The sequence below is a fragment of the Cloeon dipterum genome, chromosome 4, assembly GCF_949628265.1.
Source record: "Cloeon dipterum chromosome 4, ieCloDipt1.1, whole genome shotgun sequence".
NCBI classification, from domain to species: Eukaryota; Metazoa; Arthropoda; class Insecta; order Ephemeroptera; family Baetidae; genus Cloeon; species Cloeon dipterum.
This window is the reverse complement of record NC_088789.1, coordinates 14,545,973-14,564,924: the sequence shown is the minus strand read 5'-3', so window position 1 is coordinate 14,564,924 and position 18,952 is coordinate 14,545,973. Positions and strand designations below refer to the sequence as shown.

General features: G+C 40.9%; 2 protein-coding genes across 3 annotated transcripts in view; one reads left to right on the top strand and one right to left on the bottom strand.

Moving 5' to 3' along the window:
- The window catches only part of LOC135943413 (protein FAM177A1-like), a 166,400-nt gene that overhangs the window by 18,183 nt on the left and 129,265 nt on the right, over positions 1-18,952 (bottom strand). The gene's annotated exons all lie outside the window — the stretch shown is intronic.
- The window catches only part of LOC135941804 (protein jagged-1b-like), a 44,398-nt gene continuing 36,104 nt past the window's right edge, over positions 10,659-18,952 (top strand). For both annotated transcript variants that reach the window (XM_065487541.1, XM_065487539.1), the window contains exons 1-2: positions 10,659-11,097; positions 17,468-17,770. In XM_065487541.1, the coding sequence (XP_065343613.1) occupies positions 11,005-11,097; positions 17,468-17,770 (396 nt within the window). In that variant the 5' untranslated portion in view covers positions 10,659-11,004. The remainder of the gene's footprint in view (positions 11,098-17,467; positions 17,771-18,952) is intronic.

Sequence of the window (18,952 nt, the reverse complement as noted above, 5' to 3'; positions counted from 1 at the left end):
CATAAAAGGTTTCTAGATCAACAAACCCTGAGGCTCTCACTATCAGAGAACGTGAATGATGTGAAAGAAGGTGCCCCGCGGTGCAGGCGCAAACCCCAGCATTAGAGAGCGCAGAAGCCCCTGCTGCGCTTTCCTCCTTTGGTTCTCATAAAGGTCCTCGAGAGCCGACAATTTCCAGTATTGTTATGTTATACACCCAAGGAAACACCCTTGTAATAGCTACTAGTGCGTGTTTTAATTACATATGCACGCCTCTGATGTTCTGTGAGGCCCTCGCTGCTGGACGTTTCTCTGAGGTAATGGATTCACTGCAGGAAAGAAACATGAATTCTTTGATCAATCCTGACACATATTCGCCTTGCAGGTGAAGCGTAAGAGAATAATGTTCTGGATTGTATTAGAAATTCAAATTAAATTTATATTTATTTTTTATTAATTGGTTCACCATTTTTTAGGAAAGCCCCCTGATAGCGAACAACTCGCAAAAACTCCGCGTCTCAATATTAATAAAATCGCGAACGAATTACATGGACGCACGGGTCTCATTGGAAGAAGCCCAGAACAGAAAAAGACCAGCTCGTGTTGTCGTGTTACTGCTCCCGCATCGGGTTCTCTTATTGCATTCGTCCCGTAAAATTAATTCACGTAGCTGGAAATGTGCAAACCAGCAAGTAGCGAGTCGGACTACTTTCGCGATCCTTCCAAGTCCGAATGGAATCGTCATTGCAATGCAAGATAAAGGATTTTAAGAGTAGACGCAAATCAGCTCGCACTTGACCCCCAAACATTGCTCGCATTCACCCACAACACAACTCCACGCAAAGCATGCGCACTCAACAATTCGAGACATTATTGAAATAGTGTAGCGGATAGTTATTTAATCAAATAAATCCATATTGTAAGCCATATTGTGTGCTTGGTTTTAATTACATGGTTAAATCATTCCATACCGTATGATTTTAAAAGAAATATGTAATTAAGTTTTATTTTAATATTTGAAAAGTGCGACCACTCGAGGTTGTATTATTTATTTTATTTTCCCCAATAATTTATGATTATTTAATTGGACTAGAGTAAGTATATTTATTACTTTCAGTCTTTGCCCTTTTTAGCATACAGAATGAACCACCCGGCCGTTACTTGGGTTTATATGATTTAAAATTGATATTATAATTTATCCGCCTTGTATTACGTGAAAATGAAAAAGGTGCTTTCATCTGAATTGCAGTTTTAATAGCTAAAAGTTAATACAAAATACATCAGATACAGAAGATAATTTGGGATCACTACGCACTATACTAATTACAAGTTATTTTTGTGTGGTGGTCGCCAGCTGATTGCGCAATACTTTTTAAATTTATTGCAGTGTGATAATGATAATACAAATATTGAGATTTCTCCTTTTGAGCAATTATTTTCACGTTGAAGACAAATCGCTTGATTTGTTCCAGTCACTGATTCCATCCTGCTTGCAAATTCTGGTGCGTTAAATTAATACAAGCTTAATAAGACTTGGCGGAGGAGTTTTTGAGTGGAACGAATTAAACGCTGATCTTTTCAAGCGCGAGAGAATTCACGTGCAATGAGATACTTGGAGGTCTAAATTTCTAAGTGATCGCATTATCACCCAGCAAACTGCACGCTTGGGCGCATTGGCAATAAAGTGGCGACCCCCATATTTGATCAGGAGAGTGCTTCAAAATACAGAGGTTCTCTAGGAGAGTGCGATTTTCAGCATCAGCCGAGGTCCATCTGCAACAAGAAAAAAAAATTAATCTCTATATATGCATTTGATAAAATTACCAACGCCAGAATATTTTACGAAATTACATAAAAGTAAACTAGGTGATAATTTTTCATAGAATCAAAATTAAAAATAGTGGACCATTTCAACTGAAATTTTAAGTAAGAATTTGATTCTTACCGATTAATGCTGTCCAATTGAGTCCGCGTTGTCCGTTTTACTCAACGTGCTGCAGCTGGAAAATATCCTCCAGATCCTGCCACACCTGACGGGGCGTAGAGTGGCAAGTAGTCCCAGCCGTTGACTTGAGGGTTTGCCCAGTCCATCGGGAGTCTTCCAGTGCGAGCTCCTGGATAAAACAAAGGGTGGCTGCTCCAATGAGACTGCACGTTCGGTAGGTATTGCGAATTGGGATCAGCGACGATTTTGTGGCCGTCCGTGGTCGGTGGGTTCCGCTGATTGTGAGGGACGTCGGGTAGAGGTGATTTGGTTTGGCTCTGGGGTTGTGTAATGCTGTGCTCCTGAGCCTTACTGGGGGACGGTGTGCCAAGGAGCCAAGTAAATCTGTCTGTATCAGGTGGTTGCTCTTCCATCGGCTCTTCCATCGGCTCTTCCATCGGCTGGAACAAACGGACAGTACTTTTCAAATTTAAGTTATTTTAGAATAATTTTTAAGACAGTAGTGGTTCTTCTAAAAACAAAAATGTGTCCAATGGGTAGTAAGACTTTACATTTTTATATTTAAATTCGTTTGGTCTCAAAAAGAAAAATAACTCACCATCACTTTATAAGCGGGACTGCCAGGTGGAAGATAGGGTTTACCTGCACCAGCTACCAACGGATATGATGCTGGAAACTGAAAATATGATTGATAAATATGTTTGTACATATACATATATATCAAACACTTAGGTATGGAACAAAATTGATGCATAGAGGGATATTTCAAGATGCGTTGATGATAAAAAACTAATTAAACTCTTTCGGTTGGCACATTTTTCTCGACCATGTTATGCAAGAGAAAAATTAAAATAATTAATTTTGTTAAACAGGCACTATTTTCAAATTTTTTAAAATAACGACACCTTTTTTGTTAGATGCAAATTTCAATTTTCAACTTAATAAATAAATAAATATGTTGACCGAAATATTGACTTGAAAAAAGGGCTCACCTGTGGTATCTGCAGACCACGGCACCAGGCAATCAAATGAGGACTCAATAATATTCTCGCGCAGTCTTGTACAAGAGGATAACCACAGTTGAACCCATTGCTCCTGATATACACGTTTTGTCCGCTAATAGGCCAACCACCCGCAGGTTCACTCATCGTCAGTCCTACTAAGCTATTTTGTTCCAAATGAGTCCATTGGGGAGTGTGTGAGGGTCTGTGCGATAGGAGCTGCAATTCAAAATTTAAAATTCGTCTTATAAAAAGTTACTTGTTCAAACCTAATATCGGAATTTAAAGGAAAAGTGCATCAAAGTATGATGTGGCAATTCCGGCTTTAGAATATTTGCCCTGCACTTTTGACAAAAAAATTAAAAATAGTAAGTAATCGCTCCCTTCTTCTTGATATGTAGAAAATAACCCAAAATTCATTTAAGCTGACTAGCACTTGCCTGATTTGCAGTGACTAAAGCACCCGAAATGAACAATGTCAAAACTTGCACCAAGGCGACGCAAGCCATCTTCAGCGGAACTGAAACAGCAGATTCCCACCGAACCTGGCTATATATTGTGCCAAACTGATGATGGCAGCGTGTTTGGAAAATTGCATGCCTTCTCGTTTTGAGCTCCGAAGTGAAATGCATTCATCCCTCGATCACGTGAACAATGGTATGCATTATTTATAGACTTTGATCTCCAGATGCAGAAAATTTTTTGATATATCCATGGCGTGAGTATAACCTCTCCCGAGGTGAAACTTTTTATGGCTGTGAGCTACACGTTTTTATTGCCCATTTCAATATTGCCGGGAGAAAATGCATTGTGATTAAATACAATTGAAATTTTCGCTGCTCCAATATTATACAGGCATTTTGCTCATGGGGAAAGGTAAAAACAGAGTTTATTAAGGGCCAAAATAGTAAATATTTTTCTCAAAATAAAAATTTAAAAATGTATTTACCAGTCGATAGTCATATGATACGGGCCACAAACCATTTAGAGAAATTATCCAAAACTGAAATGGCCTCAATTTTCCTGGATCATTTTTCAGAAAACCTCTAAATTATTTGGAATCTTTTGAAAAATTATCTGATATAATATTTGAATGATATTGATACAAACCCACCCAGATTCTGAGGCTTGTCTGAAAACAGCTTTAATTTAGGCATATTTCAAGCAATGAAACGTTAATATTTAAATTTTCTGTTTGCCTATAATTTAATTATAAACATTTTTACAAACTTTAAGTGACACGAATAAAAAATTCATTTGTTTGTACAAAGCGCTGCAATTCGCAAAATTTTTCGTAAAATTATTCATAATTTGGAGGAAATATTGAAACAATTTATAGCCATGTTTGTACTGAATTATACATTTTCTTCAATATCACCAGATATTATCCAAGTATTTCGATTTCACGTTCAATCGGCAATATTTCCATTCATCCGTAAGCATCTTTGCAACGTCAGCATAAAATGTTCGCATTGCAAGTTGTGCTCTCAGCGCACCAGCAGGTCATAGTTCTCACATTGCTGGATGAGCGTTAAAATAATTCTCATTGCCACCGAATCGAACAAAGGTGTAGGTGCTCGTGATGATGACGGCCAAGAAAAAAATGCGAGACGACACGATAAAAAGCGCACTTGGAAAAGCGCACCGCGTCTCTGAATCGAGAGGAGGATGCGAGGTTTCTCATATTAGACATGGTAAAGTGGAGTCCGAATTTTCCCTGGCTTTTTACCTCTGGCCATGAGACCCAGCGATGATGGGGGATGAGAGCATAGCGTAATAAGCGCAGTGTTCTTGGCCGCCCGAGAGAAGCAGCAGGCGTGATGGCCGCCGGCTGCACGGGAAATTTCAACAAAGTTCATTGTCACTTTTGAGCAGCTCGAGGTGAAAAAGATTTGACAGCGGAATCAATCGTCGCGGCAGGCGATTTTAGCATTCGCCGCTCGTGTGACGCATTAAACGCACGTTGAACGCCACCCGAGACAAAGAGCCATTTTGGGCTGATTTTTGGAATCGGCCACAATTATCGAGGGCACAATGCACCAAGACTTGGAATAGAACGCACAGGTGTCAATTGCTTCTCATTTGTACCACGCACGTAATCTGCACGATTTCGTACCTGGCGACGAGTGTGCGCGCGCGGTGCTTTCCAATGCTTTCTCGACCCTCTTTGTAATATATTTTTTCAAGATTTACTCTGGAGATTTTTGTAAATTTATGTCACGATAATTGACAAGCCACAGGGAGATGCCCTGATTATGACAGTAAATTTCTTTGAATTTTATTACGGCAGTAATAGAGATTTATTTTTGCAGCCGGCTTTGGTTTCATTTCTAATTTTGTCAAACCAAGCTTTTAGTTTTGTCAGCCTTTGCTTATTTAAGCGTTTCGAATTTATTTTGTGTGAAAATTGTGCCACAACATGCTATCGATGAAAAATGAATTAATTTACTCGAGAGTTCCGTTTCCCCCTTCCTTGAAAAATTTATTTGGCGGCCTCATTCTCCCTGCGGGTATTTACACTCGATCATCATAATATGCAAATTCGGTAGAATTTTAGTCAATCAGCATTTTTAGCACTGTAATGTTATTAAATATTATATGAATTATGTGTTGTATTACATTGAAAAGTGTTCCATAAATTTTCTAGTCTAATCAAATACTGTTATTGACAGATCAATAAATCCGGAGGATAATGGTTACACAAAGTAAATTTTGATATCAATAGGAAATTGGCAATCATGAACCAAATTTCAGATGTCTAATCTGCCATCTGAAAGCTTGTCATGATCTCTTCACTACTTTCTTTCTAAAAAGACCAAATTAGCATTTCTCGACATCAGATATAATTTAGCAATTTAATTGTAAAAACCTTGATCGAGCCGCATTAATTGTGTCTCACAATGGCAATGTTGTATCCGCTCGCCGGCGATTTAGTGCTGACAGCCGCTTGATGCGTCTCTCGAGCAGATTCATGTGATATTATAATAAAATGCACGCACGCATTTTGCATGATAAGTGAACAAATGACGATGTATAGGTTCCCATCGGTCGGTGGCAGTGAGATGTACGTTATACGTTCGTATTTATTAATAAATGCGCCGCGTTGTGTGTGATGTTGCATTGTTGTGCGCTCAATATTATTGTGATTCCGCGTGTGCATGTGGGAAATCTGATGCCCGGCGCGTAACTGAATATGAATAATATTCTGCACGACGGCTGCGCGCGAGAAGCGTTGACCGCGAGCAAAAAATCGCCCGATTGCCTCTCTCGCGCGCCCGACCGACCAGCATTATGCACAGATTGTAATGCCGTAATAATTAATGATGCAGAGGCCATACATTTTAGAGTTGGTCAGACGCTATTAGACCGCTTTTTCCTTTCACCTCTCTCGCGCGGCGCACGCGGGTCCAAATAGAATTCCGAATTTTTTTGTGCACTTGTCCTTTGAACCCGGTCCAATTAGCTGTTTCTGCTGATGTATTCGCGCCCGGTGAGCCGAGAGAAAGCAAAATCGGGCCTCGTGGAATTGATCTGCTAAAAGGCACGCAAAAATTCCGCTCATTCGCACGACCAAACTTGGTCACAGCGTCCAAAGTTCGACGCATTAATCTTGCAGGGCTAGTTTTCCAGCATCAATCTAATTAATGCGTACACGCCTTGCGTATAAAATTTTCATATTAATTTCAATCGCCCCGCGTGGCCTGCTCTAATTAGCCTCTCACTTTGCAACGGCAACAATGAGTAATTTTTAAAAATTATCGATCTCTTTAGAAACTGTAACGAAATCAAACTCTCTCGCCGTGACACAATATAAATGCTCGCATAATATACAATGCGTGTCAAAATTGATTAAAACAAAAGATACTTTACAAATAATACTTTGGTTGTACTAATCGCAGATTTCTCTATTACACTCTTGACTACCGGGGCGACTAAAACAGAAACCTTGACAGTGATACAAAACCTTTGACCTCTTGGAGGGTAAAGTACAAGCCACGGGAAAACAACATTTTTCGAGGCACAAAGGTTGAAAAAAATCGTTTTGTACCCTCTTTGTCGCTTGCAGGGAGGTAAATACTTCACAGCAAAGCAGAATTGATTTACCATGACGACGCTTCTAGGGAGAAGATTGTGCATAGTTCGGGTACAGAAAAGCCAAAGTTGGGAAATAACATCACGCTGAGCTATTATGAATAGAGCCTATTGCAACAAAAATAGAAAAAAAGCTCGCCGACGAGTATTAACAAATTCATAAAAATTTAAAAATTTGTTGTGTTAAATCTAAATAAATACAAACAATTTCATCTATATAATGATATTATTATAAAAAAGTAATGTGGAATTTATGTGTTTTTAAATTGCAGAAGATAGCATTGATAGTTCAGGAAATTCACATGTGTGAATTGTTTTGAAAAACTCAAAATGAAAATTAAGTGTGATTCCAACACCTTGATGTTAAAGAGGTAAGGTTAATTCACCTCGGTCTGATTCTGGTCTCTCTTGCAACCCTTTAATCACGAGAAAACTCACCAGTATGGTGTAATTGTCATGAAAAATAAAAAATGGATTACATACTAATGGAACAAAGAAATTGCGAAATGACTCGCTATACTCTCTCTACGCGGATTTGACTGAGAATGGGCGGCTATGAGAGAAATACGGCCCCGAAGACCTCATCAGCAGCATACCTTCAAAACCAAATTCATACTTCAGTCAGAGTAGAACCATTTCGAATTTTCAGTTTTCATAAAATTTCACAAAAATTTTTTTTTGCTTATGTGTTTCTTGCATCTGTTTGGTTTACATTAATTTTACAAATATTTCGTGTCATGGGGATTGGATTGTGGCTGCCTATACAGAACGATAAAACTCTCTAATATAACAATACTTTACTCTTCGCGGAGTTGACTGAGGAATGAACTTTGTTTGAAGGTAAAGTATTCTGCTGATGAGGCCCATGGGGTTATAGCAGTGGCTTTATTTGTCGACAAATTCTTTTCTCTCCCTTCGCACCAGTTCAATGTGGTTAAGTTTCCAAATAGACCCTAAAAAATGATCAGTTGCCCCCAAAGGACTCCCCAACTGTCACACATTTGATGACTTTTCCTTGACTGATAGCAATATTAGTTGGTTATTCAGACTAATGCCTCTAAAAATTTGTCAACACGAAGAAAAGGATGAGAAAATGAGAGGGCTGCATTCCAGCCAAAAAATGTTGAAAAGAATTTGTACTCCTTGGAGGTTAAAGCTTTAATAGATCTGATGGTTCCACTAGAAATATTTCACACAGTTTTGTCTCTTGAAAAATGACATGACATAGCACATTTAATTTTTGTTTTCATGGCTTCCCAGTTTCTGCTGGTCATTTTTTTGCCATTGATCATATAAGTTTCAATGATTTCATGCAGTGGAATAATTTTCCCAAGCCCCATAAAGACCAACTGAATAGATTTTTCGCGTCGGAACTAAAAATTCATCAGCGGCAATAATTGTGTGAATGTGTTTTAGCAAAAGACTTTCTGCGAATCGATATCTTTTGATTTGGTGACGAGGAATGCATATGGTTGAGTGTTAATTTTAATTGCAAAGATAATTATGTCACACGCTTTTGTACAGTATAACTCAAGACCGGTGGTAATGCTGATGCTAATGTGGCCTGCGGGACTGAAGCAGCCAGTTGAATAGTACGAAAGCGTGCGACATTATTATATTTTGCACTCTAGGCCATGCACCTATTCCATGTCATCAGAATCGAATAACTTGCATAATATTAAATTCTGAAGATGAATATGTGCTAAAAAAACAACTCATTTCGCACAAACAGAGCAGCCAAGTTCTCAGGTCAAAACCGCTAGACGCTTCTGTTTCCGCAAAATAGCACATATGGCAGATTTGCCGAGGATAAATATTGATACGGAAGTACGCAGCGCGCAAATTTGCAGAAATTCGCGTGAGAAATCTCCTCAATTAAATTGTTTGCCACTGCTTTATCTTGAATAAACATGGGGATGCCGCACGCTACCTAGTACAAGCGGCGAGAGGTGCGAAAAGTTCGCATGAACTCGGGCGGAAGCTGCTCGAAACTGAGGAAAATTGCAGTTAGCAAATGCGATTTATGGAAACGGGGACTGGCAGCAGCAGTCTCGAGTAAGTGCTTGAGAAAAGGGTTGTGAATTATTATGTGCGAAATGCGCCGACGGCGAATCACTCGCTACTGCCATTTACATTTTCTTACATTCCCGGCGGCCGAGAGCGCCGGTGCATTATCTGCTTCGTCAGTCTGGGAATGATAATGCGCGAAAATTGATACGCGCCGAGAAGGGCTCACAGGCTCTAAATTAAAAAGCAGCGGCACGGCGGCAGCCTCTCCGTCGCCCCAGGTCACAAACTGAATCGATCACCAGGCGATAAGCGGCCAGCAGCAGCCCAGGTGCGTTTTTACACACACGCACCACCGGTTCTCAGAAGGCAATAACGCCACCTTGGTGTGCACTCGTTTTCTTCAAGAAAAAGCAAAAAAGTAGATACTCTGTTGTTAATGAACCGACTTTTTCTCTTTAGATGTACCTTTTCTGTAACTTGTACTAATTGCGGTAAATTAAACCAAAGGCATGCTGTAAAAATTAAGTGGCACAGTGAACAATACGGATTACTTTGAAAGTTTTAATATGTTAATTTGAAATACTATCCTACAAATAATGAGTTTTTATTATTTCCTTTTTCACTTTCAAAAATTACGAGCACTTAACCTAAAGTTTCCTATCATTGAAAAAAAAACAAAAAAAAATTTTTTCAATAGCTTTGAGCAAAAATTGGCTCAAAACCTTTATTGCCTCTTGAACAGTTTGAGGATTGACAGTTTAATGCATTTATCATTTCTATAATTAAAAATTAAATCTAGCATAAATACGCCATCAATATTTCCCGCCAAATTTGGACTGTTCCTTGTTCTTAGTAGAGTTAATAAAATGTGAATTGACCGAAATTCTGGATATTCAGGTTTCAGCGGCAATAGTTTTTTCGCAAGTCCGATCCAAAAGCATCTTTCAGCATGTGTCGCAAAAAATTATACATCGGCGGGGGTATATCACAGTGAATCGCGTCTCGCAAAAGCCGCAAGTTATTAAATTGTAATGGCCAAGAAAACCAGTATATAAATAATATATGTACTATGCTGTATGGAAGATAAATAATATGGCCGGGCTGAGCATTCTTTTCATCAGTTAAGAAATACCGTATTAAAGTTTTATCTTAATGCGCTGTAATGTTTAAAATGAACGATTAGCGAAAGAGAAAAAATAAATTAAAATTTTTTTGTAAATCGATGGCTATAAATTTTTCTTTTTCAAGATAGCAAGTGACGCTTTCCAATTTGAAACAACAAGTATTAAATTGTTATACCTGACAAAAACAGCAACGAAGTTACGTTATTTCTAGCCACTGGCATATAGTAGTAATAAAAATAATAGTTTTGTAAATCCTTCGAAATGAGTGTGCAGGTCTAATCCTTGAATGAAAATTCACAGCACACACGGCCGGCAGGGAGTTAGCCGTGGGGACAATGTGTGCGGCGGCGGAGGCAGCGGCGGGCGCAGCCAGCCAGACCAACATCATTTAATTTCATCTTGGCCAGGAGGAGGATGAGTAAGAGCGGTGGAGAGATGAGGCGCGCATATTGTGATTGGTCCAGAGAACAAGTTGTTCGACTTCTTCTTGCTGCCGTCTCTCGCCCGCTCGCAGTCTAGTGAGAGTAATGGCCCTGAGCGGTGCAGAAGGTACCCCTGCTGCTGCTGCTGCTGCTGCTGTTTAGCCGAGCTCTTCTCTCCTCTCCCGACACGGAGCGAGCGACCGATTGTGTGCCGCCGCTGTTCAGTCGTCGTCGGCCGCTTCCTCGTCGCGCTCGCAGCAACTCACGCACGTTCGTCGCACGCATCCCGCCGACAGTAGTGCTCTGCGGTGGTGCCCTGATGCGAGCCCTCGGCAGGGCCCAAGGACCGCGTGCGGTGGTGTTAGTGCGTTCAATTAACCGGCCGTCCCAGTGAGATGCCGTAGGGTGATCGGTGACGCGCGCCCGCAAACATGCAAATGATGGGAAAACATCATTTTGCCAATTGCTACCAGACTCTGTGCTTCTACCTGTTGCTTCTCCTACTTATGATCTCCGAGCACAAGGTGTGTATGCCTTTGCGTTTCGTTCATCGTTTTATTTTTTTGCTTTACGACCGCGGCCGCCCCTGGCGCGTTATTATATTGGGCCGTTTTCGCCCTTGGGCCGGGTGCGATTCATTATGAAATAGACATCGCGTTTTCTGCCCAAAAGTGCTGACGCTCGAAACCAAACCCGCACGCTACTGTTTTATTTCTTCACTGCCCGCAGCTAGTTTGCTTTTTCATTCACGAAATCAGGCGATCTGTTTTTGTTTCTGCGAAATCGCTCCTCATGATTAAGCGCAGTTTATTTCCATTCTTTTCAGCGGTTGCACGTTTTAATTATTGGTTGGTGCGCGCAGAAATTTCCAATCCGTCCGTCGGCCGAAGGATGCGCGCCGACCGCATGGCCAGGCTTAATTGCACATCAATTAGGCACACACACCGGGATCCCGATACCTTATAATAATATCTGCGTCAGTTTATTTACGCGCAGGAAAATTACAGAGCGAGAATTTTCCTGCTCTGAATATTATGATTAGGTTTGAGTTGGCGAAATTGGTGCTGTGAACACCCCATCTGTCAATGCAAGATTGCTTCGAACCAACCTTTACTTGAGAGTGATTAATTTAAATATCAGGCATAATCGCGGTTTAATGATTTCATATGGTTTTACGTTTCCCATTAAAAATATATTTTTCAAGGCTTCAATTTTGAATTTCTCTTTATTATAATATGAGTTATTTTCGACAACAGTTTCGAATTGTAAAAAAACGCCGATTAAAATTTCCTATCTTTTTCTGCTCTAAAGAAATAAAATTTATGGAATAAGCATCAGTTAAAAACAATTCAGAAATGTTCGATCTGACGTGCTCGCTTGTTTTTAATATTCTCAGCATCGTTCTCTGTTCCGTTTGTTCTTCTTTTATAAAAAAATTGAAACCATACAAGCTGTACGCTAGTCAAGTACACAAAGCATTCTGACGTGATTTACACCAAAGATTATGATTTATAAGAGTGAAGAGTCCATTAGTCGGAGCAACTTCCAAAAGAACATGTATTTTCTAACACGTCATTCACAATCAAAGCGCTCGGTCAGATTTACCATTCCCGGAGTGTGCAAAGAGTTGACTGATTTCGTAATCCTTTAAAATTCAATCGTGTCACCGGCTTTTGTTGCTCTGGTCGCATCGTAAAACTTTCTCAAGCGCGCGGCGCCGCTCTTGCACGCATATATACATAATATATGTACTATACTTTTTATTAAAAAGCAAGCACGACGGACAGAGGATAAAGCTCGCGCCGAGAGATGCACCTGTGTGCAAAAGAAAGGACAATATAAATACGACTGTATGGTACTCACTTACATACACATAAATGCGCGCAGATATTTATTACTGCCGGTGCCATCCACCGCGAGAGAGGAATAAAACCTGCACAAGGAGCACAGTCATGCACAAATAAAACGCAACCTGCCCTGTGCCGCACTCGGCGATGCACTCTTTCAGAGAAAAGCACTCGCTTGTTTGTCGACGACTTTTATCTTTTAAAAAGTGCAGTGGTTCCACAACGTAATATGTGGAAAATCGAAAAAATAAATTGCTAAATGAAGGAAATTTGATCCAAACAAATTACTTTAATTCAACTAGAGATTGTTCTAGTAATGAATTATGAAGATGGACAGTTTAAATTGATGCTAAATCCGAAAAAATTGTTCAAATAAAGAAATTAAGGTTGTTGAATCTGCAAAAAAGCAAACCATCGATTTGAATATTACTGTGTAAATATGTAAGAGCAACATTTTATTTCAAGAAGTTGAGGCTTTAGATTAGGACAGTTAGAATAGTGGAAGTGACGAGAGATTCCAGACCGGAATGGCAGCGAATCAATCTAAAAATAAAACCAGCAGCATAGGAAATGCACAACATAATGAATTACAATAACGTCCATCAAGGCTGGCAAATTAATTAATTATTCACTCTCACGAGCTTTCATTCATATATGATCGGATAAAAAGGCGCGCGCTCGCGGCTCTTTACATACACATCAGAGACAATAATAATGCAATAACATAATTGAAATGAATGGTTGGCATCAAGCACACACACACACACATCCCTGCTGGAGACTCCATTAAGCTTCCTGCAGCAAATTGCATGCGAAATGCAAATCAGAAGCCGCGCAGAGCGTTAGTTCTTTCTGCGGGCTGCCAGCCTGCGATGACATGAAAGGATGGCAATGATATGGAGATATCAACACATAATACGTGTGACCATTCATTTCCTGTTCCACACTCTGTGACTGACTGTATGTACTACAAACGAGCGAGAGACTGACTGAAAGAGTTGGGTGCGTTTGTGTTGCTTGCGAAGCCGATTGTCAGCGTGGGCCTCGCTGTTTTTTGGCCCGTCCTGCCCGCCGCCAGACAATGGCCTCGTTGGAAATTGGATTCTACAACACTCCTTGCTGGAATTGCTTCAGTTATTTGTAATTACTCTTTGCACGGAGAAATGTTCCCGTGAATAATATTGATTTTATGGATAGCTGTAGTTTCTCTTCATTTTCAAAGACGAGTTTCAGTTTGTTCAATTTTTCCAAATGGTCTAGCTTTATAGAGCTACAATTTCTAAACAAACTTGCTAATACATTCAGCATGCGTAATAAAATATGTTACAGCAAAAGATGCAATTGGAAACTATCTATTTTCTTGTAAATTCAGTTTAAAAAACAAACAAATTACATTATTAATATTTTTGCACATTTTTCAATTCTTTCAAGATAGACGTGCAGACAAAAACGTAGATTTTAACCAGCTATGATATTATTTTATTATTTTTCCTTACCATATCTTTCCAAAATTATGTTATGCTAGTCAGGAATTCATTCCATAAATTTCCTTGCGGGAAATGGGAGAAATGGTTTTTACTGTGAGAAATATAAATGTCAAACTTTTGAATGATTAACATCGAAATCAATTTTACAAATAAGAAAAAAAATCCAGTACTTCAAAGATTATAATCAAAAATTGTTACCTTCAAAACTAGAATATTTTTTTTCAGCTTAAGTAATATACATTTTTTACGTTGCAGATGAATCACATTTTCTCTCTGGTTTTGAGAATTGAAATCGGCTTGCAGTCGAATTGGCAATTGTTGTGCAAGCGGAATTATGACGAAGCCGTTATTCAAGATTTTAGCACTCTCGCGGCTCATCTAGTTGCAGAGGGAATTGTTTTCACAGAGAGCGAGCGAGCGCCAACTTCAATCGCGCGCCGCGACTAATCGGGCAAAAATTAGCACTGCCAACGAGAGTGTACAGTGTATAATCCGAGAGTACATAATCGCGGGTGAGCATGCACTGCACACTCAGTGACAACAGGCCATGTACTACTCGGAATATCGTATTTACCGACGCGTTCACATAAAAAGCGGCGAGCCAACTTTCTCCCGGCAGCATCATCGGTGCCAATTGTTAAATACCGTTGGGCAGATGAGCAGAAATAAAGAGGAATGAAAATGGTCCGCCAGCGATCCGCCTCGCGGCCGTAATAACCGCCAATTAATTGCGCGCATTAGAATGCTCTCGTGCGCGTTTTTTTCTTCTTGCCTCCTCTCCACGCTCTCTCAAATTGGCCCCTTTTATTGTCTAATCAATTATTTTGACAACCGCGCATTTTCCAGTCCAAAAAAGATAAGCCCTTTGGCAGCAGCCCATCCTTTTCTACCTCGCAGCTTTTTGCGCCAAATTGCCGCCGCGAGGAGCGCAGTGCAAAAAAAACGCGTCTCGATGGCTTTGTAGATTAGCGCAGGACAGACAAAAAGCAGCGCATTGTTTTTGTCGCGGTCTGCGGCAAGTAATTGAATCGTTTTTCAATGAACGAGCTGGACAGAACAGAGTCGTTTTGCACGTATTAAAGAAAATAGTTACGTGTCATCAACTGAAAAAATTTAGTCATTAAAAAGCTCATACTTTTCTCACTCATTCATTTTAAGAAAAATCAAATGTATGTATTTGAGTCTCGTACTTTCCCTATGATCCTGATTAAAGGCACAAGGAAATACTGCAAAAAATCACATCCTGTAGCAGATGTGCGCTATGAATGAATTATTATCATGTGCAAAACCCGACTTCCATGCATTAGCAAGGCTATCAATCCTTTGCGGTGACATTCCGATCTATATGTGGCCTATGAACTTTGTATTGGCAGCGGATGAGCAAAAGGATGTTCGTTGATAAGCGGGGGTTGCTAAAAATTTTGTTGCGCAACTTTATGTGGCTCGGGTTTGAAATCGCAGATGAACCGCCTCGCCTTCCGGTGCGATCATATTTTTTATTGTTATCGAGGACCTTGTCCCGGAATAGAGAGAGTTGGTTGTTACTTGTGTGTTGGAGTATATACCGCGCGCAGACAATGAGCAGTCGGGCTGACTTGTAAGATCGATATCTTCCTTTTGTGCTGCCTTTTGAGAGAAAATTGAACGCTTGTAATACCGATTTCCACTTACGGAGAGCACCGCAGATCTGTTCTCATGAGCAAAGCTGATCGCCCGGGAGAGCAAGCAGAAAAGAAACATAATTGACAAATTTGATGGCTAAAATTGTAAAATCAACCTCTTTGAGCTACAAAATGGTTCTAAAAAGAGGTTTCACTTGAGATGAGGATAAATTTCACTAAGGTAAATCTGACGAGCCTAGATTTGAAAATTTTTTAAGTTTTACAAAATTCCTAGATGAATCTGGGAATTGAATTTCTTAACAAAAACTGCACGATATTTGGAATTTTCGAACTGTTGAGACTTGATCACTAACAAAGAAGGCATAAATTATCGGCAAAGTGCACCGTTAAGTAGCCATTTGGCCTGCGAAGTGCAACTTAGTGTCGGTCTACAATTTGTCACGATCGATTTTCTCCGTTGAAAACGCACCCCTGGGGGCACAATCTGCGGCGTGCGCTCGACGGCGCCAGAGAGAAACGAGAAGCTGTGCAGGCCTGCCCGCGACATAATTGTTCTCCGTGGAGCCGCCGAAGAGTGCACGAGCAAAAATGCGTCTGAAAACATCCAGTTGCGCGAGCGACGCCGGCATTAATGAAACTTGTCCGAGACAAACGCAGACGCGACACGTGTTGAAAGAATTGAGCACCGGCCTGAAATAGCGTTAAAGCCTTTTTTCGCAGTTTTTTACTGACGGCGGCGAGTGGCGTGAGAAAAAATTGGCGGCGCACCCTGCGATGAGTCCACTTGGATCTGATTCAATAAAGCCGAGACTCTACGTGCTCTGCTGCCGCTGCATGTGCGACGCGCAACCCGTATTTGTCCTCAAGCGGAATCGAAAAATTGCTGGAGAATGTTTTCCTGGTGTGATTTTTATGTTTTGCGCAAATTCCAAAAAATTAGTTTGGGTCTTTGCCAGGAACATTTCCATTCCAACCGGAGATCTTTGACCTTCTTCTATAGAAACTATGCAACTGGAAGTAGTTAAAATGTTTATTCTTGAAACATTCAGATTTCCCCAAGGCGATTTATTATATTGACGCTTTGGAAATTATAGGTCATGGGGAGAATTTAGACTTTTTGTAAATAGTCTCAGTCTTAAATAAATGTTAGGATGAGAATTTATGCACCTAAATTTTCGAATCCCCGTTAAATTTCCAATTTATTTTGGATTTAATTAATGAGCCGCGAAATGCTCGGTATTTTTATCCGCCACTTTGTGTGCCAATCAGGCGAATTCCTAGTGGGATAAATGAGGCTACCCTTGTCACGCGGCTTTTTATTTCAAGAGCGATATATTGCCCGCGGACCGATCGAGAAGCATTATGAAAAAATGTCCTCTGGCATTTTGCAGAGAGTGAGGCCAAAAGAGCCGCGTAGACAACCCCGCGCAGTGCCCCGGGGCCTCCGCGCGCGCAATAATATATCCGCCGGCGCTCTCGTCCGCAATTCGCAACAGCAGCCTGACAAACTGCCTCCGTCCGTCCTATAATGGGACACTTTGCGCCAATTTTCCACCGAAATTACACACAAAGGAGCAATTTCAATCTTGAAACTATGCGCCGCATGCCGTAATTTGAGCAGTCACAGCTTTTTGCTGGAAATATAAATGATTTCAAAATCCGTCTCTTTTGTCATTTTCGTCTATCTGAAATTGGCATTGTGCTCGGAATCAAGCGAGTTTCCCCTATAAAATTCCGGCCGTTTCCCAGGTAGTAAAAGTTATCTAACAATCGACCCCTGTGCAAAAGTCTCGATTGTGAGAGAATCCCGCGGAATCTAATAGGTTTTTATTATCGCCGCGACTCCTCTTTTGTCGCCTGTCTCGTGTACATAAACAAATGTGCGCGAGTGTGAGAACAAAGTATCTGTTAGTGATGGAATTTTGCGATGCTTCACAGGGCGTGCTGAGTTCGGGCTACTTCGAGCTGCAAGTGATGTCCATGGTAAATCTTCGAGGCGAGCTCAAGAATGGAGACTGCTGTGGTGGTGGAGCACGCGATAGGAATACTGATGTGTGCCCGAACCAATGCATCACATACTTCAACGTTTGCCTCAAAGAGTATCAAAGCAACGTGACGTCAACGGGGGCCTGCTCGTTCGGCTCCGTTGACAGCCCGACCCTCGGAGGCAACTCTTTCAGCTTCAACGGACACTCAAGATCTCAAGACCGCCTCGTCCTACCCTTTACCTTCAGATGGACGGTAAATCCACTTTACATTTATTCTTTGTCTCGGTACATCATCGATATTATTGACCTTTGACTTTCTCAATCAGCGTTCCGATTGCTGAGCATTTGCAAATATTTAAAATTGTTGACTATTTTTTCCCATGTTTGACTTATTAAAGGCTAACGGTAAATTTCAATCTTACCTTTTTAGGATTTTAGTTTTTTAAATATGAGAGGCCGAATTGTTGTTCCTCAACGATACACTGAAACAATACCCGTTCTCCAGCAGCAGTCTTACAATCAAAGTAAACACCTATTTTATTAGCAAATTTTGCACGTTGCCATAAACAATTGCAATTTGCGAGCGGGTCGTGAAGCGTACATTCGCAAATTAACCTTTGCTTTTTGGCTGGCGGGTGAAAGCGCCGCAAATGTCTCATGCCATCGCCACGCCATGCGTCGAGTCGAGCACTTGATTCGCTTTTCGAGAAATGACTTACGAAACGGCTCACATACTTTTTGTCACCCCTCGATTAATTTCACTCTCGACGCCGTGGGCAGTGCTTTGCAGAGCATCAAATAAACGTCAAAGCACGATTAGTTGATGTGTGGCTGCGGCTGCTTCTGCTGGCTCATTGTCCCAATTCCACATGCAGCATCTTCTCTCCTGCTTTTTTTCGTGCGGCAAATGTACGCGTTTTCTCCCCGCCTCCGCGCTCCTGCTGCACATGCTGTTTATTATTCGCGTGTTTGGCATTTTTCACTCGCAGTAATTCACGTGTGCCGTGTGTGTTTTGTAGCTGCGAAAAGAAAGTTGCAAAAGTAGCTTTTGCTTGTAAGTGCGCATTCAAAAAGGAAACAGGCAAGCTCATAGGCGAGAGCAAAGAGCAAAAAAGCAGCGCTTCTCCAATTCGACGCGCGGCCGAAGGCGTCGCGCGTTGAATATTCATGAGAGGGCGAAAACACACACGACACTCAAATTCCGCAAATTTGCACAAATTGAGCGGCCCGGCAAAGAGAATCCGTGCGCGAGCGGAACACTTACGTTCGCGCTTTAATTCGCTGCGTGTAAGGAAAGGCGTCGTAAAAATCGGATGTTATGGGCTGTTAAACTTTCAGACCACAAAGATCCTGTTTTGAACTGAAAATAATCGAGGTTCGTGTGGAAAAATTAAAACGGCTAATGATTCAACTGGTTGTTCGCGAACTGGTGTGG